This window comes from Bos javanicus, chromosome 16 (assembly GCF_032452875.1).
Source record: "Bos javanicus breed banteng chromosome 16, ARS-OSU_banteng_1.0, whole genome shotgun sequence".
Classification (NCBI taxonomy): Eukaryota; Metazoa; Chordata; class Mammalia; order Artiodactyla; family Bovidae; genus Bos; species Bos javanicus.
In genome coordinates this window covers 13,343,778-13,369,494 of record NC_083883.1, presented here as the reverse complement: position 1 = coordinate 13,369,494, position 25,717 = coordinate 13,343,778, and the positions used below count along the sequence as shown (strand labels likewise).

Sequence of the window (25,717 nt, the reverse complement as noted above, 5' to 3'; positions counted from 1 at the left end):
TGGTGAGGGACAAGGAAGCCCGACGTGTTGCAGTCCATAGGGTCACAAAGAGTCAGACATAACTGAGCGACTGAACAATAACAACAACAAATTGTGCCAATGTTAATTTCCTAGTTTTACTAACTGTAAAGAGGTTGTATGAGATGTTAAAATTAAGGAAACTTTGTAAAAATTATACATGAACTCTGCAGTATGTTTCTAAGCCTTAAATCTCAAAGTATATCAAAATAGAAAGTTTTAAAAATCATCCCTCAGGGCTTTCTTGGTGGCTCAGTGGTGAAGAATCTGCCTGCCAGTGCAGAAGACGATGGTTCGATCCTTGATCCAGGAAGACCCCACATGCCGCAAAACGACTAGGCCCATGAGCCATAGCTACTGAGCCTGTGCTCTACAGCCTGGGATCCACAGCTACTGAAGCCTGTGCACCCCAGAGCCCGTGCTCTGAAGCCAGAGAAGCCACCACAATGAGAAGCCCTGCACACCAGGACTGGAAAACAGTCTCCGCTCACCGCAACTACAGAGAAGCCCACCCTGCAACAAAGACCCAGCACAGCCAAAAATAAATAAATACAATTATATAAAAATCACCCCTTAATTGATTTGAATTTCATTTTTTCCTACAGATCACCAGGTATACCATTTAAGCCTTCCAAAGTTTTTGATGTGCTAATTGACAGTGGTTTTTTTTTTTTTTTCTTTTTTTTTAAATTTAACTTCAATAGTAGATGAAAGAGTTTAAGATCTCATTCTCAGGTCACTCCATCTGTAGTTATCATGGGCCAGACCATCAGGTGTCCATGGACTCTTCTGGGAATGGAACCTAATGCCTCTATGGTGAGTCCTCGTTGTGTAGTTACTAAGTCATGTCCGACTCTTTTTGACCCCATGGACTGTAGCCCTCCAGACACTTCTGTTCATGGAATTATCCAGGCAAGAATACTGGATGAGTTCTATACCTTCTAATCTCATGCCACTCTGTTGTACTTCTCTAATAACATTGATTTTTTTTCTGCTATGTATTACACGATGGGTAATTGAATATTTGCTCCACTGGTTAAAAAAAAAAAAAAACTCTTTGAATATTGTATTCCTTTGAATAGTGTGCAATACCCACTAATTCAATGTCTTCACTTGAACAGAGGACAGAGGATGTGATGACAGCAGCATTCCAATCCTGAACATAAGTTAGAAGTTAAAGTACCACTCACTGTCCTTTCACTAGAAATTATCTTTAACCATAAATGCTGCCTTTCCACCACAGTGTTCCTCAGAAGTCTTCAAAAGTGCCTCCTAATAATTAAAGGTTTTAACCAATAAGAAAAAAAGAAAGAAAGAAAGAAACAGACACTCCTAGCTGCGGCCTGCTCCTGCCCTACTTAAAGTTATTTGGAAACTGTGAGGCTCCCTCGAGGCGCTGGGCGCAGCTGTGAGGACAGGGTCTGTGAGGAAGTTGTGGTTTTTTCTCAAGCTTTCTGGGTGCAGATCCCGCCTCTGGGTCACTTTCAGACCTGAGTTTCACCCTCAGGGCACAGAAAGCTGCTTTCCCCTTGGGGTTTCCCAGCCTCCTAATCATTAGGCCTTGAACCTATACATACAGTTTATAGGATGATTTGGCTTCTGCTTAAAAAGCACTGAATTAGAACTCACTTTGATAATGAACAGCCAAGCAAATCACCTATGAAGATGATGAGCATCGAAGGTCCAAGGACTCTTCAGAGTAAGCGTTATGTGGGACTAATGAAGCCAAGTGAGCCTTGAGCTATGGTGCATTCGCTTCCGTCCCCACATGAACTGATGAAAATACACCAGGAACAGATGTTTTCATGCTGAAGCCTCCCTGGAGCTCCCTGAAGACATCCCATGAAGAGCGCTGGAAAAGGCAGTCCAGAAAGTGACGCGGGGGCCGCACATGTGGATTCCATTCAGCTCTGAATTGTATCTGTGACCTATGTTGGATTTTTCAGCCAGAATCTTCAAGGTCAAAGTGTTCACAGTCACACTTCCTCCCTAGCTACGGAGGTAATCCCCAGGCTTCGCTCACAGGCGTGTCTGCAGCCACATCTTCATTTTCAGGAGCTGTGTATGTGCCCTGAGTGAGGCTTCCCACCTGAGCCTTCAGGCAGGGTTCCTACCCTGAGCCCCACACAGAGCAAAGGTGTTCAAGTGGAAGTCAAGGGCCTCTCTTGGCCCCTGCAGTCTGTGACAAACTGCGGCGGCTGCCTTCACATGGGCATTTTCTGAAGTTTTGGAGCCATTTATTCAGTCAGATATAGAAGGCCTTCTGCTGCCACCGTCCTCAAAGAGAACCTGACCAAGCGGCAGCTGGAACGTTTCCCACATATCAGATGTCACGGGGGAAGTTGAAGAGCGAGACTGCAACCGCGAAGGAGACTGGACCTCTGAGGACAGGGCGGGGAGGTGACTAACACACGTGTTCTACGTGCAGCTTTGAAGCTGATCGCCGGGAAACTCGACCTCGGTTTACAGGATGGGAAGGTCGGGGATATCGCTCCAGAATGACCCGTCGCCACTTCTCCAGATGGGTTCTCTCGGCTGAATCAAAGCCAAGGCTTTGTGAAGGACACAGGGTACATGTTTCAAACAGTTATGGAAAGTATCTTGGAGAGATTTGATTTTGATTTTGATCGTGTGTTATCTGTATTTATGATCATAGTGGCAACCAGTCATTCTTGAGTGCAGCGGTTTAGATAAGAGGTTATTCCGAACATTCGCTGCTGAGCCACTGAAGCAACTTCTGTCACTTCCAGCCAAGGGTGACTCCCAGGCTGATATGTTTACAGTTGCGCTCTCATGAGTAATGCACCATGTAAAAAATAGTTCCTGTTGTGGGGACACTTGCTAACTGTAACCATCAAATTTGCTGAAACTTCCACATCAATTAAATTCTTGTATTAATAAAACTGGCACACCTTCAAGTGGATACTCTGTGGTCAATGAAGTTGGAGGCCCTGGGTATGTGCTCTTACCCTGCCCGGCTCCAGGACCAGGGAAAGAAAATATGGTGAAGTGGACAGCCACTGGGGATCAAATCAGACACCCAGCACTAGGACCCAGTTTAGTCTGGCCCTAAACTGTGCTAATTATTTTAACTCAAATTCATTTATTAACCTCTCAAAGCTACGGTGCCTCATCGTCAAATGAGGATTGATCAATATACATAAAACACAGCTCAGAGTAAGTTCTCAATATATATATTTCCTATTCTATTTGTGATCTTAAGCAGGTTTTAAAAAAATCTCTGAGCCTAGATTTGCCACCATAAATAATGTAGAATAATGTAGTAATGTAATGCAGACAAACTGATATATGGGGGAAATGGTCTTGTGCTGTGAAAATCTATGAGCTAATCGTTACAGTTTTAAACCAGTGTGTTCTTCTAGTAAAGATCTTCTGAGATTCTTTCTTTAGAAGCATAATATATCAGAAGTGAATTATCTTAAAATATGTCTTGAATGATACATAAAAACAGAAACATGAGAAATCATATATAACATTCAGATGCACATGTCTACATGTCAGTGTTAATGGTAAGTATAAGAACACGTGACTGCATGAGCAAAGACACTTGAGAATCTGACTGAATGTGGATATTCTCCCATCACTGTATTTTAAGTATATCACGTGAAAAATAATCAGCCACTGATTCCTGGAAATGGCCACATTGGTATGAAGCAGTATGCAGGGCATCCTGCATAGCAGTTATATATCTTTCTCATCTTTTCTTAAACCTACTTCCTGCACTGCAGAGAAACTGACACAGGATGCTTATGAAATGAGATTTAAATTTTCAGTCCAGATGTGTTACAGCTTAACATCAGAAAGCCCCTAGATTTCACAGAACTAAATTTTAATGTTTTGCTAATGGAAACCCCCACAGTTTGCAGGGTTCTCACAAAGCACTTTGGAAGCATATTATTAAAGTCAGTCTCATACCTCTCTCTGAGCTGACAACACACTTTGTAAAGAACTCCCCTACACTAAAATTTACAAAATACACTCAAAGCTATAATGCAACTGACCAATTTGACACGCAAAACAAGAGGGAATTTTGATCAGGGATGAGGCATGCAACTCACAAGCCAAAAAATTGCATAGGATGATACATTATCATTCTAATCTTGAACTGAAAGAGCTAAGCCTTCTAAATCATACTTGAAAACTAGGTAAAGTTTCTAACACAGTGTTAAAAACTACAGTCTTTATACACTGATGAGAATTTCTGTGAGAACTGCCTAGGACAAGAAAGCAGTTGATGCAAGTGATGGGGTGGTGGCGGGGGCAGAGTGGGGGTCAACCTCTCAGCTACAGAGGACAGATTGCATGAAAGAGCTTTAATTCTGAGCTGTGGGTACCACACAAGTAAGACAATCCCCCAAACCAGATTCCAACTTGGAAAAGACAGAGATGCAAAAGGAAGTACAAGGGGAACCCTCAGGGCTACCCCAGGAAGGGAAACTTGAGCCAGGTGGCAAAGGTCTAGTGCTGAGCCAGCCTTCAGGGCCACTGGGCTCAGACGCTAAAGGGAAGCAACGCCTTGAAGTGCTGTTGACTTTAGTCACACAAAGCAGTGATTTTGAGCATCAGCTGAAAACCATGGAACAAACACAAACTTCTGAGTCAGACTTCAGTTCTATTCCAAGTTTTGACACATCATTCAGTTAGAACATTAATCTCTTTGAAACTCAGTTGCCTAGTTTGTTAAATGGGAATAATGACATTTGTCTCAAAGGATAATTAAAGACTAGATCTAAATGAGTTCTAAAATGTCTGAGATAATTTTATATCTATTATCTCATGTTATTATCAGCTATCATTGTTACTTTTGTGAGTTGTGTAAAATGATTTCTATACTGAATCTGAAGGGGAAAAACCAGCATGTGTGGCTTAGGGCAATATGTGTCTGGAATCACTGATCTACATAAATGTACAAAAAACTGACAGAGTTGTGCCACTCAGGGCATCTCCTTATAACCAGCTTCTTCCAGATCACTTTACTCCCCCAAGTTTATCGCTTTCCAGATCACAACACCAAAGGACTCACAATCTGCAATTAGTCTTGAACATGATTTATTTTCAAGTGCCTGTATCATGGCAAGGTTTCTTTTATGGTCAAAATATTGCAAATATAATGTGCTATTTCCTGCAGTGATAAGAAGGCGAAATTGGTGTATGCTATTATTCAAATGAATTTCTAGACCCACCTGTGACACATTCAGACTTGGGAGTTACTATTTGACCTAAGTACACAAACAAAGCAAGCAGTTCTCCCTTAACTGTGAGTGGGGTTTTGAAGGATGGAAAGTGTGGTCTGGAGGTTAGGACAAGTGGTTGGAAGTCCTGCTCCCCAGAGTCCTCCTCCTCTGACAATGACGCGCTGGCTGACTTCAGACTGGTCATTTGACCTGCATGAGCCAATTTGATCATCTGCCCTGCTTCCTTTAAACCTCAAATGCACCATGCCACTTCTACTTTAAAAACTGTGCAAATCCCGGTCCTTGATCATCAGTACAATCATTCGCCTGTATTATAAATAATACATTATGTTATATGCATCAGTAAATGCAATAAGATCGGCACAGTAGTTCTCTGAAGGTCAAAATAGCAATCAGATGAATTTATGAAGAATACAATTTTGATATGAATGGGTTGTTGTCAACATGTAACCTCATAGTAAGGAGTTCGGACTATGTAACATTTATATCCACATAAAAATGACACAAAACCTATGGTCAGTGGGTTTAAGGATGTCACCAAGCCGGGGATTTCTTTATCCAAAGGCCTACCTACTATTCCGGGCTCTCAAGACATCAGACAATAAAGAACAGCGAACCCTGGAGTTAGGGGATGAGGTGCCTCATGAAGGCACAGGGGGCTGCTGGGGTGAGTGCCCCGCTTGGCTGGAGGGGCCAGGGCAGGGCTCAGCCATCTCCCCAAGTGGAGGAGGCAACACTGGGAGCTCAGGGAGACCAGAGAGGTTAGGGTCAGCAGGGTAAAGCCAGAAAAGAATGAGCTGAACAGAAAAATGACTTTCAAGGTTGCTGAGGGTTCCATGTCAATTGAATATTGATAAGTGCTAATCTGTGATGGAACTACCAGAGGCCAAGGAAAGAGCCACTTAAAAGGATAAGTGTATTGTTAACAATCCTCAAGGGGGCTTCTCGGGTGCTGCTGCTGCTAAGTTGCTTCAGTCGTGTCCGACTCTATGCAACCCCATAGACGGCAGCCCACCAGGCTCCCCCATCCCTGGGACTCTCCAGGCAAAAACACTGGAGTGGGTTTCCATTTCCTTCTCCAATGTATGAAAGTGAAAAGTGAAAGTGAAGTCACTCAGTCGTGTCCGACTCTTCGTGACCCCATGGACTGCAGCCTACCAGGCTCCCCCGTCCATGGGATTTTCCAGGCAAGAGTACCAGAGTGGGTTGCCATTGCCTTCTCTGCTTCTCAGATGGTGCAGTGGTAAAAAATCTGTCTGCCATTGCAGGAGACATGTCTTCCACCCCTGGGTCAGGATGATACCCTGGAGGAGGAAATGGCAACCCACTCCAGTATTCTTGTTTGGAGAATCCCATGCACAAGAGGATTATCTAATGGGCTACAGTCCTTGGTGTCACAGACAGTCAGACATGGCCAAGCAACTGAGCGTGCACAACAATACTCAGATCACACGGGGGCAGAAATAGTCCCAAGAACCAGAGCAGAAGACTTAAAACTCAAAGAATATTTGGTAGAGTACCTCAAAAGTCCTTGTCTTAGAAGCAGGAAAAAATAAACATGTAACAAGTCATTGCTTTGACCCCACCTAATAAAGCCTGACCTAGAAAAATCAAAATGTTTTCAAGTAACTTAACTGTTACTAAGAATATTTATGGGGCTTCCCAGATGGGTCAGTGGTAAAGAATCTGCCTGCCAAGCAGGAAACACTGGCTCGATCCCTGGGTCAGAAAGATCCCTTGGAGAAGGAAATGGCAACCCTCTGCAGTATTCTTGCCTGGGAAATCCTATGGACAGAGGACCCAGGTGGGCTACAGTCCATGGGGTCACAAAAGAGTCAGACACAACTTCACAACTACAACAACAACAAGTAGAATATTTATAAGAATGAAAAATATGTGGCACCAAAAGAGGTAAAATCGTAACTCTGGCATCCTATCAAAAACTACCAGGTAAGCAAGAAGCCTGGAAGACACAATCCATCATGATGAAAAAACTCAGTCAGCTGCAACTTCTCCAGAAATGATACAAATAACACAACCAGTATACAAGAACACTGAAACGGTCATCATAACTGCATCTCATACTGTCCAGACGTTAGAAGCCTGAAGATGTTAAGGAAAGATACAGGTTTTAAAAGACACAAATTAAACTTTTCAAGATGAAAACTACAATATCCAAAGTGAAAAACACAACAGTGATAATGTCACATTACACCATTAAGACTAAACCGCAAGGGAGAAAATAGAGTATGTGTGTCTATGTGTCCCGGTCATCACAATTCCTGAAAAGAAAATTACAGGCAGAGTCTCAAGGTTTAGAAGTTTAAACTTTTATAGATCAACAGAGAAACTTGAACTGGGATGTAAAATACCCTCCCACTGAGACCAAAAAGGAGAAGAAAAAAAAGAGGGAAAAATGACTTTAGATGGGAGATTTTGATTTTTTCCTTTTAGAAGCATTAATGGTGTATGTGCATGAGTGTGTGGGTGTGTGTGACCTTCCTTCAGAAGGGGAAGGAATAGAAATGAAAGTGGAGCAGAGGGAGAAAGGAGGTTTTCCCCAGTGAAGGCAGGTCTGCAGAGATCCCAGAGACGAAGTGAGAGGCAGATGGCCAGGGGCAGACACCACAGAACAGACCACCACCAAAGGGGGACAAGATGGGTCTCCAGACCAACAAGACAGCTGGTCCTTGGCACAGAGAAGAGGAACAGGCAAGGCATGCACAGTGGGTGGGGAAGGATTCTCTTCCTTCTCATAGTCTTAACCACGTGGATCGGCTGTGTGATCGTGGGAGGGTTATGTAATCTCCCTGAGCCTCCATCTTCTTATATAAAATGGAAATAATTACGTAGACCCCATGAATTGCTTTGAAGATTAAGTGATACAACCGCCTAATCAGTAGCATCTATGTTCTTGGGAGCTGGGATGCAGGTGGTGAGGTGTCTAAGTAAAAGTGAGCTGCAGCAACCAGACCCACAGGCTCAGGTCCTTAGCACGTGGACAGAACAGTAAGCTTGGTGTGATGCCTGCATTGACTTCTCTAGAATCTTTGTTTGCTTCTTTTTTTAACATGTGTTCAGTTAATCTTGAAAAGCTATTATTTTCACATTTTAAAAGACACTGCAAATGGTATGATTGCAGGTATCAGTTCAGTTGCTCAGTTGTGTCAGACTGAGACCCCATGGATTGCAGCACGCCAGACCTCCCTGTGCATCACCAACTCCCAGAGTTTACCCAAACTCATGTCCATTGAGTTGGTGATGCCATCCAACCATCTCATCCTCTGTCTTCCCCTTCTCTTCCCACTTTCAATCTTTCCCAGCATCAGGGTCTTTTCCAATGAGCCAGCTCTTTGCATCAGGTGGCCAAAGTATTGGAGTTTCAGCTTCAGCATCAGTCCGTCCAATGAATATTCAGGACTGATTTCCTTTAGGATGGACTGGTTGGATCTCCTTGCAGTCCAAGGGACTCTCAAGAGTCTTCTCCAACATCACAGCCCCAAAGCATCAATTCTTTGGCACTCAGCTTTCTTTATAGTCCAACTTTCATATCCATACATGACTACTGGAAATATCTTTCAAAATAACCTGATGGGAAAGGTGCTCTGGCCTTGGAAACCTGTGAAGCAGCAGCAATGCCCCATGAGCTTCTGCCTGAGGCTCCAGAGAAAGGCCCGTTGAGCTGGGAATCCCGGTCACACCCACAAATTCACTAAAGCCTGAAGAGCTCAGAAGACTGCCTTGAAACAGAGTATCACAGGGAGTGCTAGGATACAGCTCCTGGGGCAACAACTAGGAAAACGCAAACAGAAAAACCCCCAGAGCATAATATTTTTGTGTAAGTACTTCTTTAAAGTTTTACTCATGAAATGTTTCATTTCTCCCTGCCCTGAGTACCGAAACATAAGTGGCGTATACGACTGAACCAGTTGTAGGTAGGCACCATAGTGATTTAACATGTGCATGTATTGCCAAGTGGTCACCGCAATAAGCTCAGTCAACAGCCATCACCTCACACAGTTAAAGAAGCTTTTCTTGTGATGAGAACTTTTAAGATCTAGTCTCTATCAGATCATATCAGTCGCTCAGTCATGTCCGACTCTTTGTGACCCCATGAATCGCAGCACGCCAGGCCTCCCTGTTCATCACCAACTCCCAGAGTTCACTCAGACTCATGTCCATCGAGTCAGTGATGCCATCCAGCTGTCTCATCCTCTGCTGTCCCCTTCTCCTCTTGCTCCCAATCCCTCCCAAGCATAGGAGTCTTTTCCAATGAGTCAACTCTTTGCATGAGGTGGCCAAAGTACTGGAGTCTCTAAGCAATTTTCAAATACACAATAGAGTACTGCTAACTGCAGTCACTATGCTGTGCCTCAGATCCCTGGGACTTAGCAGCTGGGAGTTTGTACCTTTGACCTCCTTCACCCATTTCCTCCGCACACACCAACCCCCAACTCTGTCAACCACTAATCTGTCCTCTGTATCTATGAGTTGTGTGGCTTTTTTTAGATTCTACTTATAAGAGACTGCATGCGTGCTCTGTTGCTTCAGTCGTGTCCAATTCTTTGTGACCCAGTGGACTGTAGCCTGCCAGGCTCCTCTGTCCATGGATTCTCCAGGCAAGAATACTGGAGTGGGTTGCCATGCCCTCCTCCAGGGGATCTTCTCGAGCCAGGGATTGAACCCATGTCTCTTATGTTGCCGACATTGGCAGGTGGGTTCTCTACCACTAGTGCCACCTGGGAGCCCGGCATGAACATGGGGGTGCAGATATCTTTTCAAGATAGTAATTTCAAAAAATGTCGTATTTTTATGTTTATTTTGGCTGTAGCACAACGCTTGTGAGATCTTAGTTCCCCAACCATAGATCAAACCAGGCCCCTCTGCACTGGAAGCATGGATTCCTAAGCCCTGGACCACCAGGGAATTCCTTGGCATATTTTTAAAGATGCTGGATGGTTGTAGATGCAAGAAGACTGGATGAATGAAAAAGTAGAGAGAGAAGAGCCTTCACAGGTGGGCTGAGATGACTGGCCATTTTCTCTGCCATAGCCAGGCATAGGCAGAGGGGAGGATCTTAGACCAAGCAGAGAAAACTCCAGAGTGGAGAAGATATTAGCAGAGCTTCCATATAGGCTGACATAGTGGATTAGAATGTAGAGAAGGCCCAAGCATATGACCAGTCTCCCATGTAGGACACCTGGTTTGTGCCTCTGGTGCCCAGGGGGTCGGGCACCTGGTCTTGAAAAGCCGAATGAAACCTCCAGCACTCTGCCATGTGAAGCTGTCCCTATGGCTCTGTGAAAAGAAGCCTACAGTACACAAATGCTGATGAAAGCAATCAGAATAAAATGGGGGAGTCTTTTCATTGCCTCATCTCTCTGGAGCATGAACTCCCTCCAGAAAGGCTGGAGCCATATGACTTCACCCTTCCCTCATATCCTCATCACCCAGGGACTGACGCTCCAACTAACAAAAGTTGGAAAGGGTGAAGGCAACTGGAGATATGCTGATTTTCTTCTCTTTCACTGCTGGGTATCAAATGATAACTCAAAGATAAGTTGTTACACTGGTAAAAAAATATTTGAAAGTATTAAGAGTGAATATGAGAAAATATCATATGCCAACACTGCATTGTAGAGGGAAAGGGCAGAGGTGGGGCAAGTAGAATTTACCACCGGGATGACAATTTATAGTAACAGACACCATTTCAAGCAGTAAAAGTTAAGGCATGTAATGTAAAGTCATAGTTATAAAGACAACCAGTTGGAGCAAAAAAATAAAACCTTCAAATGAATCAGGAGGAATATAAAAGCAAACTAAAACAACAGTAGCAAAAAAAATCACACAGACTATATACTTTAAAATAATAAGAACAGAGAGCATAATATAAGGCGGTAAGACAAGGAAGTCTGGTCATTTTCCTCTTCTCTTGTACAAGAGGTGTGGAGGGCTATTGCCCAGGCTGGCACTGTAGCTTGTGGCTGTGCCAGAGCCCCAGGCCCCTCTGCGTTTCTGCCCCGCCATCCTCACCATCCTCGCCGCTGGCTTTCATCCTTTGAAAGCTCACAATGGCAAGATGGCAGCTGGCGATGGCAGAAGGACAGGGACAAAGGACAAGAGTCTGGCCTCTCTCAGAAGTGCCTGGAACAGTAGGTGGCACATGATAAGTGTTATTTGTTGAGTGATCACATGTTTCATGACCCTGCTGATACTGGGTTAGGAGCCACTTTACATACATCCCCAGGCTGAGCTTAACCCTATGTTGTACGCAAGTTTTGAAATTTCCCACTTATTTGTCTCTCTCCCGGATAAGATTCACCCCTATATTCCTTAATACTTACCAGAGTAACGAGCATGTAATAAGCACTCAGTATTTGTTGAATAGTTGAAGAAATGAGCACAAATCTCAGCCCTTTATGCCTTATTCAACAAGCTTTTTTTTGGTGTCTCATATGTGCCAGACCTTGTTCTGGACATTTGAGCAATACAGATTCATTCTTATTTTTCATCCCTGGTGGCTCAGATGGTAAAGAATCTGCCTGCAATGCAGGAGACCCAGATTCCATCCCTGGGTCAGAAGATCCCCTGGAGTAGGAAATGGCAACCAACTCCAGTATTCTTGCCTGACGGGCTACAGTCTATGGGGTCCCAAACAGCCAGACACGACTGAGCGACTAACACACACACACACACACACACATACACACAAAGAAAAATGAAGTTTGTTTAGGAGAAATTTGTGTTGTTTATAGACTATGACTGCAAAACTATAGATTCTATGGGAGTTTTGGAGACAGAGCCCAAATAAGCCCTAAATTTTTAATCAACCAATGACATATTCTGTCCTCTCTTGTAATTTCACAAAGAAAATGAATAAAGGTAAAGGTTTCACAGTGAAATCAGGCAGCCATAGTTCATCTGCACATTCAGAAGCCAATGAACCTGGGAAGATAAAAAGGGGAGTACAGGGGAGAAGGGAAAAGGGAAGAGAAGAGTGTTTGAGAACAAAAATGCAAGGATTTTTAAGGGGAAAAGGCAAATTAATAAGTAGAAAAGAGGGAGTGAACAGTGTTTCTGAGAAAGAATAAACAAATCTGGATAATGGACTGTTTACTACATAATGTTTGGCACAGTTTAATCATTAGCTAATACCAATTACTGCCAGAGTTATGCTGTGGCTAAAATAGACTTTAATTTGATGTGATCGTGGACACTTGATGTTGTCTGTGAGATCTCAGACACACGTGCCAGTGTCCTCATCCTATAGCAGCTCTGCAGTCTGATGCCCCTCTGGTTTCAGACACATTCTCGGTTGCCCAGACCTGCTCTTTGTGGACTGACTCACATTTGATTTGATTCTTGGGTATGGTTTCTGCCAGGAAAAGAAAAAAAAACAAAAACAAAAAAAAATCAACACTGCAAATCTCTTTCACTGTTAGTTCTGAAGTGATCTACTGTGTAAAACAACTCTGCTTATAAAAAGAGAACTGAAAGGTAGACTTTCTCTCCAGTATTTCTGGGATTAATCCATTGTCTTTTTCTCACAACAGGGGAAATCTGTATAAAGGGTGGGGGGTGGGGAGTCTTACTTTTAGGTCTTCTCAGAAGTTTTCATTGTCTATGCAAGGTGAAGAACGATTCACTGAAAAATGTAAAGCATGAATTCTAACATGTAGCCACCTATAAGATAGCTGTTTTATTAAAGACTGTGGCTTCCAGGATTGAACAGGATCATGTAATTTCATGATGCAGCCGCTGTGCTTTGAAGAGGTTTCAGTTTCCTCGGGAATCAGCTGTTGTCTCATGGTGAACAAGCCAGTCAGGAGAGGGACAGGTGAGTCCGGAGATCACCACAGATGCCTCCAGCCCCACAGGGACATCTGAATTCTTACCCCACTCTGCCCCGGCTTCCCTGCCTTCTTGCACACATCCACCTTCTTGCTGTAATTGAGTGTAAGCATTACTAATCACTTCACTCTGTTTGTATTGCCCGCTCACTCTTTCATGTGGGGGAGACAAATACACCTCAATCTTGCTTAAACAGAATGTGAGAAAAGAAACCCCGGGCTAGGAGAATGGAACAAACTCCCACACGAACCAGGCTGCTTATAATAGTTCTGTGCACTGTCTTTGGTGTGTTAAGATCTCACTGTCTCAATCAAGAGCCTGGGAAAAATAGCATCACAAGAGGAACAGCTAGAGAGTCATAAACAAGATACCAGATCAAGATGAGACAGAATTTAAAACCTGACAGTGATAAAGAAAAAAGGCAAATGTTTCTCTAAGTAAAAATTACCTGATTTTCACAAAGAAAGTAACAAAACTCTAGAGCAGGTTGTAAATGTATGTATCCTGATCTTCCATATCACCTGAGACAAATGATAAAATAAGATTATGTGCCTGATCTAATTTTGAGTTCCCATCAAATATATTGTCCTGGCTTTCTGCTTCTAAAAATCCAGTTGAAAGCAAAACACATAGGAGGAGAAAACAGAGACAGGAAGAAACTAGAAGAGGGGCTACGTTTGGAATTGTTGAATAGAACCTTCCCAGTTGGTGGCAGCCATTGCCTCAATTTGGAGGTACTCCTGGTCTAAAGCAAATTCATACTTTACAAACATTCTGAGGCCTAGCTTAAGCTTAGTTGGCCTCCAAAGGGTTAGATTGTTCAGCATTTCCTTTTATCACTTGAGGTACTCCCAGGATACTTCAATTATCATCCTGTTTGCCTGAGCTACTTCATACTCAAAATGGGGTTCCTGACACTTGCAACCATGAAAATTCCATCTTAACAACAGACATCACAATAGAAACTTTCCACCACTCCTAACTCAAAATGAAATAACTTAGCGCTTTCCAAACTCATCACAGATTGGCTCAAAAACCAGAGCTGGAAAAGGTCTGCAGTTGGGAGTAATCAATATTTCCAGCTGAGTATCTGTAAAAAGCAGATGGTGAGAAAATTAAATTGGGGCTGGCAGAAATAGTCTGTGATATTTCCACATCGTTAACATCTTGAACATACTTATCTCTATCATATTAGTTTACAAAAACACACTAGCTAAAAGCAAAGGAGACCCATGACAAATAAACACGGATAGAGAAAGGAATGGTGTGGAAGACTGGCCCAGTGACTGCAGAGCTGCTGTGCCAGGAGCCCTGCCTTTGGAGCAGTTGGCATGCCAAATTTACTGAGTTTTAAGAAGTCTAGGCAAAGGGCCCTTGCCTAGGAATAAAAGTGTAAAATACATTACCTACAAGAAATTACATCTAAACCCTAATTTTTCGGGGTCTAGCCTTGATCACCGTAGAATCTCAAAAGGAGCAAAAATCTCCCTCTACCACTGCCATGGGGGAAACTGCTTAAGAATCTCTTTTGACTTCTACACAGAGGAAACTGGTAAGTAGTTAGCTGATACAATCAAACTCACAAATCAGGCCAAAGTCAGAGCTTGGTACTGGAACCACAGCCCTTTGAAATGCAGCAAAATTAGCACATTACTAGGATTTAAGGGACATAAGACTTTTCATTGAATTTTTTGTAGGAAACGAAAAAGGGGATAATGAATCAAGCCTACTGGAAACATATAGGCAATGGAAACTGTGGAGGACCACAGACCATCTGACCCATGAAAATCGTAGAGTGGGTCACCACTGACTTTAAGCTGTTCACCTAAGAAGGAAGATTATGACTTATTTTGAGAGTAAGACATTTATGATGAAATAAGTCTTCAGAGGGCCCAACATCACTACTTGGTAAAAATAAATAAATAAAAGTAAATAAACACAAAAGCAAAACATTAGAAAAGACATGAAAAAAAAAATGCAGTTAGGATAATGACAAGAAATGAGTGGAAAGGATAGAACATGTCAGGCAAGATAGACTCTTTCAGGAAAATCACACAATTAATGGAGAAAAACAAAGGATACAAGTCACTGTTGTTAACCATTTAAATGTGTGGTAAAAGCAAAGGCAAATCACTGGAATCAAGTTGTTAGCAACTTGAAATATTAACACAGTCATTTATTGAAGCTATTCTCTGATAACTAAAATATATTTTCCAATACAAATGGCCTCTCCAATCTGACCTTTGAGCGTCTTTGCCTTTCCATTTGTGTCCTGTGTCATGAAACAGAACGTTCCAGTCCAACTGCAAATAACGTGTCAGTGTTCTTGTAGCACAGTTTCCATTTATCTGAACTTGTGAATAATGCTTGCCTTAGCACTGGCCCAATTTTATTTGCAAAGCATAATCAAATAGAGTCTGACAAGACTACTTTCTCTTGTTGAAATGATTATAAATCATGGGTGAAAATAAATGAAAATGAATCCAATGTGCAGGAAGGATATCAGTGATAATAACATTAAAGGTGGGTCTAGATGAGAATGTTATTGGTAAGATGAGATCCAGCGGTGAGTGAGGTGAATCACATGAGCTCAGTTCACTGAAGGTCATTTTCTTATAATCTCTTAAATTATAGAAAGGAGGGCTTTGGTGTTTACTATAAGTAGATTAGAGCAGGGTGAGAAAAAGAAACTAGATTCTTATCTTGCTCAGTTTGCTATTACTGAGATCACTGAAATTTCCCAAATTGCAAGATCTTCTCTTATAAAACCTATCAATCAGTTGGTTTCTTCGTTTAGAAAATAAAACTGCAAACATGTCTAAAATGTTTGATCCTTTTCTTCATCAATGATATCAAGTAAGTAACAATGACCCCATCGATGTTCTACTTAGACACAGAGAAAACTCTTTCCAAATTTACCTTTGCTGAAGCTTTTCAAATAAATTCTATGACATGTAGCTGAAACATTGTCGGTGGCCTTACCCACAAGCCTGGAGAGTGAAGGAGACAAAACACACCCAGGTAGTGACCTTAACTGAAACCCCACCAGTGAGACTTTATGCAAATTCAACAAAGCTTTTCATAGACTCTTTTAAACTCTGCAAATTATATGGGCCTCCATGGAGAAAGAATCTTAAAAGAAAAAAATAAGAGGGGATATATGTATACATATAGCTGAGTTACTTTGCTGTGGTGAAGCTAATACCATATTGTAAGCCAACTATACTCAAAAAAAAACAACAACAACAACAACAACTCTGCAAAGTTTTGTATGTTCAGATCCATTCTTCCATGGTCTTCATGTATGTAAGAGGTATCTACTTGCTGAAGACCATTTTCTTCACTACAGGTTTTTGTACTTTCCAGGGGGTGATGCTTTTGCATGCAGAAACAGGCGGAATAGCACATGTTGATTTTGTAGTAAATGGCAATAGGATATTTTTAGAAAAATGAAGTACAGTTGATTTGCAATATTGTTGTTAGTTTCAGGTATATACAGCAAAATGATTCTGTTATGTGTGTATATATACACACATATATATATATTTTTATTTCCATTCTTTTCTTATAGATTATTATAAGATATTGAATATAGTTCCCTGAGCTCTACAGTAAATCCTGTTTCTCTGTTTTGTTGTATGGTAGTGGTTATTTGTTAATCCCATAGTCCTAACTTATCCTTCCACCTGCTTTCCTCTTTGATAACCGTAAGCTTGTTTTCTATGTCTGTGAGTCTGTTTCTGTTTTGTAAATATTAACAAATTTATCTGTACTGTTTTTTAGATTCCACACATAGGTGACATATTTGTCTTGTCTGACTATATTCATTTGTATGATAATCTCTAGGCCTATCCATGTTGCTGCAAATGGCAGTGTGTCATTCTTTCTTACGGCTGAGTAATATTCCATTGTGATATGCACCACAGCTTCTTCACCCATTCGTCTGTCAATGGACATTTAGGTTGCTTCCGTGTCTTGGTTATTGCAAAAAGTGCTGCTATGAACATTGGGCTATGACTGTATCTTTTAAAATTAGTTTTTGTCTTTTCCAGATATATACCCAAGAGTGGGATTGCTGGGTCATGTGGTAACTCTATTTTTAGCTTTTTAAGGAGCCTCCATACCGCTCACCATAGTGGCTGCACCAGTCTCCATCCCTGATTCCTTCTTCTCCACATCTTCTCCAGCATTTATTATCTGTAGATTTTTTAATGTTGGCCACACTTACTGGTGTGAAGTGAGACTTCATTGCAGTTTTGATTTGCATTTTTTAAAGTAATTAACAATATTGAGCATCTCTTCATGTTCCTGTTGGCCATCTGTATGTCTAGTTTGGAGAAATATCTGTTTATGTCTTCTGCCTATTTTTTGATTGAGTTGTTTGGTCTTTCTTTTATATTGATGAGCTGTTTGTTCATATATTTTGGAAATTAAACCTCTGTCAGTTGCATCATTTGCAAATATTCTCTCCCAGTTCATCGGTTGTCTTTTCATGTTTTTTATGGTTTCCTTTGCTGTGCAAAAGCTTACAAGTTTGATTAGGTCCCATTTGTTTATTTTTGTTTTCATTTCTTTTGCCTTAGGAGAGTGATCTGAGAACATACTGCTATGATTTATGGCAGAGAGTGTTTTGTTTAGGTTCTCTTCTAAGTGTTCCATGGTGTCATATCTTATATGTAAGCATTCTTGAGTTTATTTTTGTGTTTGGTGCGAGGGTGTGTTCTAACATCATTGATTTACATGCAGCTGTCCAGCTTTCCCAGTACACTTGCTGAAGAGACTGTCTTTTCTCCATTGTATAATCTTGCCTCCTTTGTAGAAGATTAATTGACCAAAGGTGTGTGGGTTTATTTCTGGGCTCTCTATTTACAGCACTTTGCTTCTGCCCCACAATTTCAGAGTTAGCCCCTCCTTAGTGCATTCCTCTGTGATGGCACTTTCCACTCTGATGACCTGCTTAAGTATCTGTCTGCCTGACTATACTCTACCCCTCTTTGGACAGATATTTATTCACCTTTGTATCTGCAGTACTTTGGTCTGATACATTGTAGGACTACCATTAAAGTTTATTAAGTCAAAATATTTTGTTTAAATGGATCAAAATTTCTGTTCATGTCACAGAATCTTACCACAGTAAGATTATTTCTTATTTTCTTATTTCTTATTTTAAAATACAATCTCATAATCATTATTTTCTCCCGTGATTCCTAATGCCCACAGTAAAATGTCAGCAATGCTCAGCATCAGTTTAATCTATATCAAGACTGGAAAAGTCATGCAGCAAAGCCCTCCCTATAAGGATTCAGGCAGCTGGAGGGGAAACTAAATGTAAAATCAAGTCAGCAAAGATGAAAATTTATCCCCATTGAAACCGATAGCCATAATCTTAAATGTTTTATTGAACCATATCTCCTAGACATTTTAAAAGGTAACACTGGAATTTTTAATGCACAATGTCTCTTCTTATGACACCATAATGGTAGATGTATATCTTACACATTTGTCAAAACACAAAGAATGTTCAACACCGAAAGTGAACCGCAAGGTACACTAAGGATTTGAGGTAACAGTGATGTGTCAATGTATGTTTATCACTGATTGTGTAACAAACACACCACTCTGATGTGAGATATTGATGGTGGGGAAGACTGCGGGGGAGGTGGGAGTGGAAGGAATATGTGGGAACTCTGTACTTTCAGCTCTATTTTACTGTAAAGCTCCAAAAATAAAGTATTAATTTAAAAAAAAAAAGATAACATGAAGTATTCCTTTTCTTAGGACTGCAATCTGGTTACTCAAGCACAGTTTCACAGAAGAAATATACAGACAAGATCATGTTTGTGAGAGCCCCTGTTTATCCTATTGACTTTTGTTAAATCCTCTACTATTTCAACCAAAGTTATTGATTAAGTAAAGATGCTATTTGATCATTTGTCATTTCTTAATAGATTTCACAGAAAGGAATCAGACAGCAACATGTGGTATGACTAATAGGAAACTTCAGTGCCATGCCATAGACCATCAACCCTGCTGATCCAGTTCCTCTGGATCTGCCCAGCTCTGGTACACACAGGCTTTGCATTGATCCAGTTCCTCTGGATCTGCCCAGCTCTGGTACACACAGGCTTTGCATGTGCTGCCAAGCAGCCTTTGAAACTGCAGCTACATTAGTGTGCCACTGAGGTGGCTTCAACAGCCCACTGTGAATTTCAGAGGGATTTCCCCCCTCCCCCTGAATCAGGAGTTTAGTTCTCCATTTGGGCTTCAAAGCACACAATTGTAACTGCATGCAAATGCTTGAGCTTGAAAGTCTATATCAAGGTAGCAAAAGATTAGAGGTTTAAGGAATTACTAATACATAAGAAAGAGAGACAAATACTTATTTGCTCTCCCTTACCAGAGCTTCCTAACATGCTATCAAGAGAACATTATTTGTGCAAACTATTTCCCTACTTACTGAAAGTACAGTTCTCAAAAATGTTAGGACATTGCTGCACACCACCCACCTCCATTTAGACTGATAAATGTGCATAGGTTCTCAGAAGATCAGCGGTGGTTAATTTTAAAAGTTTATTCAGCTTTAACCCAACATTTCCCAAACTTATGTGGTTCCAGAACCATTGCTACAGCTGGTATCATAGTTCTAATAACACTTATTAACATCCAAAGGAATTACTGTTACAGAAATATGCTTTGCAAATTATTAGTATATTTTGATAGCAATAATAGTGGCCTTTAGAAGTAAACTTTAAATCATTTTTCTCTATCATAACATGTCCACAATTATCTAGAGGAATGAGAGGTTATTAAATAAATAAACATGAGCAATGCTGAAGATTTTAACTGAAAAGTAACTATGGATTGAACTACAAGAAACACACAAATGAATGTCTTTATGTCATCTGTCTCTGAACCTCATCATTTTTGTCTGGGTAACTTCCCGAAACCAGCTTATTTTACTAGTTTTCTTCCTAAATGCATCACATTATCTTTCAAACATCAAATGTAAGTAAATTTTTAAATATAAATGTGATTCCTTAAAATATTTTTTTATCCTAATGACAGAACTAACATAGAAAGAGTAATACTCAATTCCCTTTTGTCAACTATACCTAATACTTTCAGAAGCTTGCTTCTCTAAGTAAAATTCGTTTTGTCTTTTCAGGGGTAAAATATAAACTGGACAGTCTATAAATAAATCACACTGTATATACAAACTCTGTAAGAGCTTATATTGAACCAACCCATCTTCCCTAATAATTAGTGATTAGTCATCTGGTTTCAGGAGACCCCAGTTCGATTCCTGGGTTGGGAGGATCCCCTAGAGAAGGAATAGGCTACCCACTCCAGTATTCTTGGATGTCCCTTGTGGTTCAGCTGGTAAAGAATCTGCCTGTAATGTGGGAGACCTGGGTTCAATCCCTGGGGTTGGGAGAAGGAGAAGGCTATTCACGCCAGTATTCTGGCCTGGAGAATTCCATGGACATACAGTCCATGGGGTCACAAATAATCGGACACAACTGAGCAAGTTTCACTTTCACTTTCTTGGGGTTTTATTTTAATTCTTGATTTTTATTAAAGCTACACTATATCTCTCCAGAGACACTGCCAAAATTCAAATCATCATCTAAAAATTATATTATTGGCCTGGCTGAATATATTCTTATTTTTACCATGAGCAGTTTTTATCCTGATACTGTGCAATTCTTTTTATCAGTGTATTTGCATATTATGTCATATTTTATGTTAATGATTCTTTTGTTTACAGTTTTTTAAATTTTACTTTATTGTTATCCTAAGCAGTGGTATACAAAAAACTCAGTTGGATATTTGAACTAAATATTAAAATTCATGTGCTCCTTAAGATCATCCTGTATGTCACAAGTAGAATGTCTAGCACACATCTTGGAAAACACATGGAAATTTCTTGCCACAGAAATAAGGAATGAGATGTGAAGTAGGGAAAAGTTAGGGTAATTTCTCATAACTCTCCTTCCTATCAGATTTATGCATTGTACAAATAAACTAAAAAGTATTTCTATACACTGCTTTCTGAAAGAAAAAAAAAAGTCTTTTAAAATATTGTGATCAAATGAATTTATAGTCAAGGACTATCCAAATCATGGAGGGGACCCATCTCTAGTCTCCATGATACAGTAAATCCACCAAATGAAACGTTTCATTGAAACATGCAGTCTTTATGAAAAAACAAGCATCCTCTAGAACCAAAGAGTGATTTAACATGTGGTATGTGTGTGTGTGTGCCTCTGCAGGCCTAAATTTCTTTCTTTCTGTCTAATCAAGTGACCTAGTCTCATTTGGTTAGGTTTTAACCACAAACATCACTGTATGCTCATTTTTTTTTCAAGATACACGTCACAACACACCAAGAAAGGGGGAACTTCCAGCGTCTGTGGCAACATCACTTGATAAACAGACTTGTCTGCACAGCGAGGGCCTGTGAGCCGTCACTATATAAAGCGGCAGAGACGCGGACTCACAGACATTTGCCTTCGGAGACGATGCGAGCAGCAGCCATCTCCACACCAAGGTTAGACAAAATGCCAGGCATGTTCCTCTCTGCTAACCCAAAGGAACTGAAAGGAACTGATCATTCACTTCTAGATGACAAAACGCAGAAAAAGAGGCCCAAGACTTTGTAAGTTCCTTCATTTTGTGAACTTGGACTTAGGTGATCTTTAATGGCAGGACGATTGAAAATGAATGGAAGAAAATATGAGCCTTTAGTTTAGCTAGATCAGAGCAAGGACCTCTGTGAATTATAAGTACATTTGGTTGTATTTAAAAGTGAATCATGCTAGGGCATTAAATGAAGTGGGAATTCTTCCAGACTTTGGCTCATAAAAAGTGGCTGTCTCTTTAATATAGCCATACATTGTATCAGCTTTTTTCCTGATTCCTTAGAGAGGTTAACTTCATGTTCTTTTCTTTTTAATAAAAGGTATTGTACTGAATAAACATGAATATTTACTTTTGTGTCTTTTGTAGTGGAATGGACGTGAAAGCATACCTGAGATCTATGATCCCACATCTGGAATCTGGAATGAAGTCTTCCAAGTCCAAGGACCTGTAAGTATACTAATACATGCAACTGTCACTATATAAGCAGCCTCTGCACTAGCTCTATATTCTAACATGACAGTAATACTGATATAATGGACTTTGTTTCTTTTAAGGAACAAGCCTAATAAGATTAAGCTACATTAGTACCAATGTAAATTAAGTACAAATGTGTGTGCATATGTTTGCTATTTATTATACTGTTAGGCTATATTTGGATATTTTTCACATGTTACTGGCAGATACTTTCATAACAATAGTAATTCTAAGCGAATTATTATTTTCTTATAGATACATTTTAATAAAATTTATTAGTCATAGAATTTTAGTTTGGGAAATTATCAAAATGCAGCAGCATTCTGATTTCATTTGTGTTTACACAAAAAAATACTCATGGATGTAAATACTGCCCCCTTGCAGACTCTCTGCTGATGAAGTGAAGCAGTGGTCTGAATCCCTGGAAAAACTTCTTGCCAACCAAAGTAAGTGCAGATGAACTGTTGGATGTCTCTGGCTTTATCTCAGTGTGCAGACAAATTGAACAGACTCATTAAAGTACAGTGTTGTGGGTGGAGGGTGTGTGGAAAGCTGCCCTCTGGCAGTTGTGCAGCACTGACAACTTCAGCACGTTATGCCTCACTGTGGTGTCATGGCTCAGAGCTCAGTGTTGCTTCCACCCTTTAGAAAAATTTGCCAAGGCATCTAGATACTTCCAGGGGTCATTATAGGAGCAAATTTTTAAATTAGGCTGGGTTTCTGGAGTTTAAAGTTTTAAGAAGTCAATTAAACATCTCAACCACTATTTTGAAAGCTTACCTAAAAGATGTATTTTTGTACCATGGGATATAAGGAGCAGGATTCATTCAGTCCATTAATTATATTCTCCATTCATATATGCGTTAAATCACTCATTCAGCCCACTTTTATGTGCAGGCATTTTTAGAGCAACAAGGATTCAAAAGCAGTGTCTTACTGCCTTGAAGGTGGTTGACACACATGGCATATAATCACATTATATAAAACATGACACATTATAACATAGATATGGTAATAAAAGACTTTAAACCACAGAGTCTTGTGGGGAGTTTCTGATGAAGACGGTGAATGAAATCAGCTCACCTTAACCCTCATCATAGACATTGGGATCCTGTTAAAATTAGGACCTCAGTCAGGGACATAGATGGGCAGCTTGTCCCTATCCGGGGAGCTGATCCTCTTCTCCCAAACACCCTCACATGGGGATCAAGTAGTTCAATCTGGTTCATCTGCTTATTATCTGCCTTAGTTTACAATTCAGAAAAACAAATGATGCTATAGAAATGGCCCATTGAAAGGCCTCAGTAATATAATCAGTACAGCATACATATGTAACATACAGGCCTCACATCTTCTGACTTATGTGAGTTGGATGGAGAAATTATATTTGCTAATGATTAGCATGCAATCAATGCCTTTTGTCAGTATTTTATTCCCTAAAATACTCTGCATTCTGGCTGGGTTGGTAGTACAAGAGACTGTTTTTTAATCTGCAGAGCAGAATTTTAATTTGATTAGCAGATGAAAGTAAAGCACAGTTTTGTAGCTACCACTAAGCAGCTGTGTGACTGTGACAAGTGAATCTGACCACAGATAAGTATAAATGAAGGGATCTCTAAGGCTTTCCCATCTCTACAAACAGCTACTTCAGCAGGAGCCAACTCTCTCCTTTGTACACAGAGACTATGCTAGTATTTTTCTTGTAAAATTTCTCCAAGTTATTCATTTATTGGCTCAACTAATTTATCTTACCCCCTCACTCTGTCTTTTTAGCTGGTCAAGACGTCTTTGGAAATTTCCTGAAGTCTGAGTTCAGTGAGGAGAATATTGAGTTCTGGCTGGCTTGTGAAGACTATAAAAAAACAAAGTCTGATCTTTTGCATTGCAAAGCGGAGAAAATCTATAAGGCATTTGTGCAGTCAGATGCTGCCAAACAAGTGAGTTTATTACCATCAGCTTATATGTAAAGGAATTTAGATACAGGATAACATTCAACACAGTTGCAAGATGAAATCCTTTCTGAGCATCATGATTTTCACTGCTGTATATCTAAGTGTATTTCTATAGTTCAGTGCAATGATAATCTAATTTTCTATATCTGTGAAAAGATTAAATAAAAGATTGGTTTTGTAAAACAAGCTAACTTGATAGGGTGGGGTAAGGAGTAAGGTGACACTTACCAGAACTGTGTGTCAGGGGACCCTGGATGAGCTGGCTTATCTTGGATTAGGAAAAGGAGGGATTAGTGCAATACATGGATTACAGCAGCAGAAGTATTTCCAGTTAGAAGTAATGCCCACTTCATGCTAAATATTCCTGGTTCAAGCATCCTGTGTTCCTGTAAATGTGCACATCACATTTTTTGATACATGTGTCACCTTATATAAATATTTAAGAGAGACTGTAAGCTAACTTGGAACAAAGATATCTCTGCCTATTTGTGATATTTCTTTTTAACTCCTCCACACCTAGTAAAAGGCATGTTTAGCATAGGCATTCAAGAGATATTCAAGCTGATTTAAATAACAGTTTAGAGCCACCATCCCCAGATAGTTTAAAAGCAACAGTAACATCATAAAATATACAACAAATGGGAAGTGTATATGAACTAATGTGGATTTCTTTTTTAGATCAATATTGACTTCCGCACTCGAGAATCTACAGCAAAGAAGATTAAAGCACCAACACCCACGTCTTTTGACGAAGCCCAAAAAATCATATATACTCTTATGGAAAAGGACTCATATCCCAGGTTCCTCAAATCAAATATATACTTAAATCTTCTGAATGACCTTCAGGCTAATAGTCTAAAGTGACTGGCTCCTGGCTGGAGGAAATTAGTGATGGCATCAAGTACAGAAGGAAGGCAAGAGAGTGGCTCCCTGGGGGAACACTTCGGCCTTTTTGGACAACTCACAGGCCCAAGGGAAGAACCCATGACTCAGAACAGACTAACATGGAAGCTATCCAGGCTCAGGGCTGAAGACGTGTGAGGTGAACATTAGAGATGGTAGAAGGAAGGAGATGCTGTGGTACTGTCATAAAATCAAGTGGACCTGCGTATTAGAACATCCCTCAGCACTGAGAAGGCCGGGTAACACTCGCCACACAGAAGCTGTGAAAAAAGATTTTGAAACTCATTAAAACATGCTGTAAGCTTCAAGGTCAAGTGGTATTTATGCTGCATAGTATTATACAGAGACTGGATTGAGCTGCTGAAATTTCTTTTACTTTGAAAAGTCTGTGTTTCAGAATCTCCATTGCTGTTGCAGACCAAGTTTTTCAGTGTTGTTTGTTTGATTGTTTGGGGGGCTTGAAAGAGATGAAGAAGAGAACAATGTATTTAACTTAAGCTATTGCCTTAAAGTTGGAAAGTCAGAATATATTTGTAAATTAAATTATCACAGTGTCAATAATAAATGTGAGTTTTGTATTAAAAATATAGAAACGATTTCTGTTTATATTTTCTTGCCATATTTAAAATCTGGTGCTTATTTTTCAGATTTAACAAAAAT

The 25,717-nt window shown here is 40.4% G+C and overlaps 1 protein-coding gene and 1 long non-coding RNA gene across 4 annotated transcripts in view; one reads left to right on the top strand and one right to left on the bottom strand.

Annotated features, from left to right (window-relative positions):
* The window catches only part of LOC133227569 (uncharacterized), a 356,831-nt gene that overhangs the window by 62,581 nt on the left and 268,533 nt on the right, over window positions 1-25,717 (bottom strand). The window lies entirely within an intron of this gene.
* RGS1 (regulator of G protein signaling 1) lies at window positions 21,542-25,653 on the top strand. 2 transcript variants are annotated; one of them, XM_061382172.1, is made up of 5 exons: window positions 21,542-21,636; window positions 22,095-22,175; window positions 22,587-22,648; window positions 23,976-24,139; window positions 24,833-25,653. In XM_061382172.1, exons 1-5 carry the CDS (start codon window positions 21,608-21,610, stop codon window positions 25,016-25,018), a joined length of 522 nt encoding a protein of 173 aa, XP_061238156.1. In that variant the 5' UTR covers window positions 21,542-21,607; the 3' UTR covers window positions 25,019-25,653. The 2 variants fall into 2 exon arrangements, with proteins under 2 accessions (XP_061238156.1, XP_061238155.1); XM_061382171.1 differs by having other exon boundaries at window positions 21,561-21,744.